We start from the raw sequence: 6,595 nt of genomic DNA on the forward strand, positions 1-6,595 counted from the left end.
AAAGATTCGGAAACTAGACATCCGAGGCTATCCATCAATATAAAGATCATCCTCTGGATCGTTCTGAGTTGGTCTCAGTGCTCTGCCGAAGTTAACTGATCTGCACAGGCAGATTTCCCGATTTTGCTTTTCAATCCCTCTTTTACTTCTTTTCTTCTTCTTTACTCCAAGATACCTATAAAACAAATAAACAAAGTAAATAACTAAAAAATACACTAAACTAATAAAGAAAGTATGGAGATTAAAGCTATTAACATCGCATAAATATGCTCTTATCAGAATTCATCATAGTTTATCAGTTTATGCGTTTGGCTCTAGTTGTTCACTCAAAATCAAAATCAACAATTGATACTTGCAGTCTCATGCCAAATAATTCAGGTTGAATCATCACATATGTTCAAAAAGATGGTCTACCAGTTGAGGGTTGATAGGAAGAAGACAAATTGCTGTGTGTAGTTTAGTTTTTTCACACGTTTGGTTTTTTTAATGAGGGTAAATCTGGAATATAAATAATAAACTTCTAGGGCTGGGTATACGTACAATAATTTCACCCTAAGTTTTGCCGTCTCTCTCTCTCTTTTCTTTCTTCTTTTTTCCTGTGTGGTAATTTGGATTAGAATGAGGAACGACAAGGATAACGTCAAGGTTTCTGATCTTGGATCTTCTGCTGGTACTCGCCCTCTCTCTCTCTCTCTCTCTCTCACACACACACACACACACACACACACTTATATAGACACATTTGTTTAAGATGTTGTAATCTGATGCGGTTGTTCAATTCTGCTTTTGATTTTTATGCCTGAAGTTGGTAAAGGAGAGCTTCGACCACGCTTTCTTAATCCTGTCAAGGTCAGTAGCCTTACTCATAAATTGATAAACTATGATGAATTCCTTTGGTTTGCTGCCAATATGTTCTTCGCTCGGTTGCTTCTGCACTTGATAAATTGATAAACTATGATAACCTTACTCAAGCTTCGACCACGCTTTCTTTGGTTTGCTGCCAATATGTTCTTCACTGCGTTGCTTCTGCACTTGGGTAGCCTTATCAATTATTTGAGTGCTGCTGCTGCATTATTCTTCTTTTGCTGTTGCTTCTGTTCTCTTCTTTTGCTGCTACAACATTTTTCACCTTATGCTGCTGCATCACTTTTCATCTTATGGTGCTTGGTTGCTAATGTCTTGTGCGGTGTCCTACTGGAATTTGCATGTTCTTGAGCCGCCCTTTTGCTAGTAGTATTTTGTTTTTGTTCTGTTCTGTCTTGTACAGTTTTTGACTTTGTGCAATAAAATTCTTACTTTTGGTTGAAAAAAAAGTAGCCTTACTCCAGTAAACATTAAACTCTAAGTAAATTTCACTTTTCCGTTCTTTTTTCTAATTTATTGTGCAGCACTCCTATCTCCTCAAGATCCTTTCACTCGATGCCAGAAATCGCGTTGAGGAACTTATGGAGATTCAGGTAATATTCTTGAAGTTTGTAGTCTTTGTGCTGTTCTATATGCATATACATTATAGCATATTATTTCAAATAAAATACCTTGAGGCTTTCTCAACTTGCAGGAAGTGCATGACCGATTAAAGGCAGAGTTTTACAAGGAGAGGGGAGCACTTGAAGCCAAATATGAGAAATCATATGAACCTCTGTACGAACAGGTATCGTGATATTGGTGACTTTAGGTGTAGAAGCTCCTTAGGGCCATTTAATTTTTTTAATTGGTAAGCAGACTGTGTATGCATATGTGTTATTGTGATTCTCTGTATCTTACATAAAACAATAAAAAAAATAATAAAAAAATATTAAAAAAATAAAATAAAATTTCTGGTTTTAAAGTTATAATAATTATCACTTTGCAGCGATACAATATCACAAATGGAGTCATTATTGATTGTGAATCTGCAACAGCAAATCAAGAGGGTAATTTTCCTCTCTTCCCCAGTGACCGTCATTTATTTATTTATCATACAATGTATAATTTTCTTTTTATGACATGTACTTTTTTCTTTTGTTGTTTTGTTGAGAAAGTTTTGGTTATGTATTTCCACAGAAAAGGGAGTGCCTAATTTTTGGCTCTTTGCTTTCAGAGGCAATGATGTGCTAAATGATATGGTGAGTTGTTCTTGTGTGCGTATTGTTTCTCATCTGTAATTATCGTAGTTTTAAGTTTTAACTTGTATGCGAAATCAATAACTTTCCTTTTTCTTTTTCCTTTTTGAATCAGATCATGGACCATGACGAAAGAGTTCTCAAACATCTTGAAAACGTCAAGTGGGTCAGGACAGATAACCTTAGGGGTTTCAAACTCGAATTCTACTTTCGTCCCAACCCTTTCTTTAAGAACTCTATCTTGTCCATGACATATCACATGATTGATGACGATGATTCCATTATAGAGAAAGTAATAGGGTAAGTTTGGTTCGAACCTTATTTTATGCTAAATAGTCTGGTTTCGTTTAGCTTGATTGTTTGTCTGAATTTACTTATAATTTGGCTAGCAACTAATGCTCTGTAGGACGGAAGTTCAGTGGCATTCAAAAAACTGCTTGGAGAGAGACATGACTCAACATTCTATAAGTTTCTTCAACATTTTCAGTCCGACTGAAGTTCATAACAAGTATAAAGTAAGAGGGTCTTGCTCGTGGTTTTTTTTTTTTTTTTTTAAAATTAATTTGTAGTGGCTTTATCCATACCTCTTTCATTCTCAACAGGACCTAGGACTGAAATACGAGATGGAACAAAATTATTTCATTGGGTGAGTTCATGACTTGCTTTTTAACCAACATGATTGTGGTCACGGTGTGTTCTTTTATACTGTCTAAACTTTGATATTTTTGGACATGTGAGAGCTCGGTACTTTGTTTACTTGATTTCTTCCGCATTATTCGTTTTTGCAGACTAACCATTCGGGATGAGATAATTCCTCGTGCTATATTATGGTTTACGGGGGAGGCTGCGCTACAGAAGATGACAAAGATCACAACAGAGCATTCCTGTTTCCTTGATAGCCTATCTCCGGGTGTTAAAAAGCATGTTAATATTCTTGAAAACATTCAGGTACTCTCTAAGTCTCTTCTCATGTTGTTTTGCTGTGAAAGTCCGTTCCTTGGTAATTCATTAATCTCTAGACTGTTGTTTCATTACGTGTCCGATTTTTCTAGGGGGCTGAAATTTGCACAATTGCACACCCTATTTTGCATTCTACACACCCTTGTGCTACTTTTACCAAATCACCCCTATACTTTTCCGTCTCATCCTCTCCTTCCTCAGCCTACAACTAAAACTCCCTCTCCCTCCCTCTCTCTTTCTCCCTCCCTCCCTCCGATCCAAATCTCAGACCCCCTAGCAATGGCACCTAGCCTACTCGACTCAATCCTTACTGCCTCAACCATTCTCGATCGGAAAAGATTGGTACCCAAACTTGTCTACGCAAATATCACAGATGGACCGGGTTGTAAACAGGTTTGTTCTTCGCTTTTTGAAGTGGGTTTTGGTGGGTTTGAATCGGAGGATCCGAATCTCGTCGTTGTCGGGTTCATCGGAGAGGTCGATAAAGGTGGGTACTTTGGCCGGGGAGGGAGATGATCTGGGGGCAGATGGAGGGCGATCGCGGCGGCTGAGGAGCTGTGGGGAATCGGAGGGAAGATGACGTCAGCGATGATGTTCTTCCTACGACGTATTGAAGAACATCGTTGGGCTTTCGATTCGGAGTTGGCCGAAATCTTTGACGAGTGGAACAATTTCATTATATACCTTTTGATTTTTGATTCCATCACAAAAATCAATTTCATACAAGACATTAGACACATGATATGCAGCTTGCAAGGATCATCATTTTAAACTACGGAAAGAACTTGGCTGACCAGCCCTGGTCAGCCCATCCTGACCACAGCCACTAATAACTTGACATCTGTCTTTTATTTTTTGGGCTCTTTCCCCTTCTCTTCTCCTTCTTCAGTTCTTCCCCCCGTTCTCCTTCTTCGACTCCTACAGTTCACCATCTCCACAATAACAGAGGAGAGGGACCTTGGGCTCTTCGGCGATGGCGGAGATGAGATCGAAGCAGAGGAACGGCTCCGGTGGCTTCTGGGCTGCGGAGGTGACCATGGACTTCATTGCGCTACCAAGATGCCGAACTGAGAGAGCGACGGCGGAGATGAGATCGAAGAAGAACTGAAGAAGGAGAAGAGAAAGGACGCCGATGCCAAACTAAGAGAGCGACGGCGGAGATGAGATAGAAGCAGAGTCGATGGGCAGCCATGGGAGTGGAGAAGAGGAAGGAGAACAAAGGAGGAAGAACTGAAGAAGGAGGGGGGGGGGGGAACAGGTGTCAAGTTATTAGTGGCTGTGGTCAGGATGGGCTGACCAGCCCTGGTCAGCCAAGTTCTTTCCTTAAACTACAATCATCATCATTCTGGGTTCTATGGATGGAGAGAGAGAGAGAGAGAGAGAGAGAGAGAGAGAGAGAGAGAGAGAGAGAGAGAGAGAGAGAGAGAGAGAGAGAGAGAGAGAGAGAGAGAGAGAGAGAGAGAGAGAGAGAGAGAGAGAGAGAGAGAGAGAGAGAGAGAGAGAGAGAGAGAGGTAGTTTTCAAAGAGATTTATCTTGAGTTGATAAGAAATATTAGAAAAAGGCAGAGGGTGTGTAGAATGCAAAATAGGGTATGCAAATTTCTGCCCCCATTTTTCTATTGCCTTGTTATTATTATTTGATGAATTTAAATATTGCATGTATTATTTCAACTTGTGAAAAAAAAGAATTTCTCAACTCGCAGAGCGACCATGATGAACTGAAGAAAATGTTTTACAAGGAAAGAGCAAACCTTGAAGCCAAGTATCAAAACTTGTTTCAGAATTTGTATGATAAGGTATTGTACCGATGCTCTGTGTACATGTATTTTGATGTCTTAATCAAATACACTGCTAGAGCTGGTCACTGACCATTTTAGAATGATCGATAAGCTCAATTTTATTTAATTTATTTTATGTTAACACTTCGCAGCGATGCGATATTGTGAATGGTGTTGTTCAAGCTAAAAAAGTGTCTAATGACTCCGAAGCATCAATTAATCAAGAGGATATTACAATTCAAGATATCAAGGCTCCCGAAGGTACACTACTGACCTTTATATGTATAATATTTACTTTACGACAGTTGGTAAATTAAAATTACTGGTTATGTGTTTTGGCAGAGAAAAGTGTACCTAACTTTTGGCGCCATGCTTTGGTAAACCATGAGTTGCTAGATGCGGAGGTGAGGAGTTGATGTCTTCTGCATACAGTCACTTGTTTAATGTTTATATAGTTTTAATTTGTATGTGCATTCCCTAATCTTTCACAATCAGATTACGACTCCCGATGGACGAGCTCTCATGTATCTTAAAGACATCAAGTGCTCAAGGATAGATAGTCCTAAGGGGTTTAAACTTGAGTTCTTCTTTAATAAAAATCCTTTCTTTAAAAACTCTGTCTTGATCAAGACATATGAATATCTAGATGAAGATGAGGCCATTGTACAGAAAGTAACAGGGTAAGTTATTTGGTACCTTTTAGGGCATGACTGTTGGTATTTACTTGACTATAATTTGGCTGACACCCACTGTGCTTTGCAGGTTGAAGATCGAATGGTATCCCAAAAACTGCTTGACATCGAAGGTCATTAAGAAGCCTGAGAAGGAAATAAATAGTGTTGACATTAGACCGGAACAATGTGAAAGTTTCTTCAACTTTTTCGATCCACTTCCAATTGATGAAAAAGCTGTAAGACAGTTCGCAGTTTCTTTAAATACTGTTGTATTCAACTCCTGGAGTATCATCTAACTCATTTAATTTTTTTTCAACAGCCCAAGGAACACATAGACGAGATGAGGCGAGATCTTTACATTGGGTGAGCTCATTTTGTCAACTACTACATGGACCATGACCACTTTTTAATCTTTTACGATGATGATTTGAATTGAGGTCGAGCGAAGTCTGCTTGACCTATCCTACAAAATAACTCTTTGTTGACTTGTTTCCTTTGCTGTTGCCATCTTTTTGTATAGGTTAACCATTCGAGACGAGATCATTCCTCGTGCTGTTCTATGGTATGTAGGGGAGGGTGCACAGGGAAAGATGTCCATCGATTGGGGAGAGTCAGAAGATGAAGAAGGTGATGAAAACTAGGATGAAGATGATGGCTGTGACGAGAGTGAAGATTATTAGGCTGAAACGCACATCTTTCCTACCGAAAATTTTAAAATTTTCATCCATATATTGTACTTCAAACTCACCTAGAAGAAAGATACTTGATCATTTGTTGAAAAAGTGTTTATTGAGCGAGTAAAATCGATTTGAGAGGCCTATTTCTTGGTTACAACAGAACAACCCAAATTCTTGGCTGCTAAACTTCTCCATCTCCTTTCTTAAAAGCAGGCATAGCACACTATCTCAGGCGATGTCTCCAATATGATCATCTTTTACAATGATGCATTAAGTCATCAACTCGCTTTATAATGCTTGAGCTCTGTAGACCTGATGTAGAACAGATAGCGGTCCAATTTCAAGAACAATTGGATCGTGCTAAGGGTGGAAACCGAAAAGGGACTAGTAGACGTGAAATGGGC

The 6,595-nt window shown here is 39.1% G+C and overlaps 1 protein-coding gene across 1 annotated transcript; it reads left to right on the forward strand.

The window, feature by feature from the left end:
• The first annotated feature begins 558 nt into the window (after window positions 1–558).
• On the forward strand, window positions 559–6,334 carry LOC112202733 (nucleosome assembly protein 1;2). Its single transcript, XM_024343740.2, has 17 exons — window positions 559–670; window positions 806–849; window positions 1,389–1,457; window positions 1,559–1,651; window positions 1,853–1,913; window positions 2,044–2,105; window positions 2,218–2,402; window positions 2,509–2,617; window positions 2,705–2,748; window positions 2,891–3,050; window positions 4,766–4,858; window positions 4,993–5,101; window positions 5,183–5,244; window positions 5,336–5,520; window positions 5,603–5,750; window positions 5,834–5,877; window positions 6,035–6,334. The coding sequence occupies exons 1-17, from the start codon at window positions 619–621 to the stop codon at window positions 6,153–6,155; spliced, it is 1,641 nt and encodes a 546-aa protein (XP_024199508.1). The 5' UTR covers window positions 559–618; the 3' UTR covers window positions 6,156–6,334.
• Window positions 6,335–6,595: the final 261 nt, after the last annotated feature.

This window comes from Rosa chinensis, chromosome 5, assembly GCF_002994745.2.
Source record: "Rosa chinensis cultivar Old Blush chromosome 5, RchiOBHm-V2, whole genome shotgun sequence".
NCBI classification, from domain to species: domain Eukaryota; kingdom Viridiplantae; phylum Streptophyta; class Magnoliopsida; order Rosales; family Rosaceae; genus Rosa; species Rosa chinensis.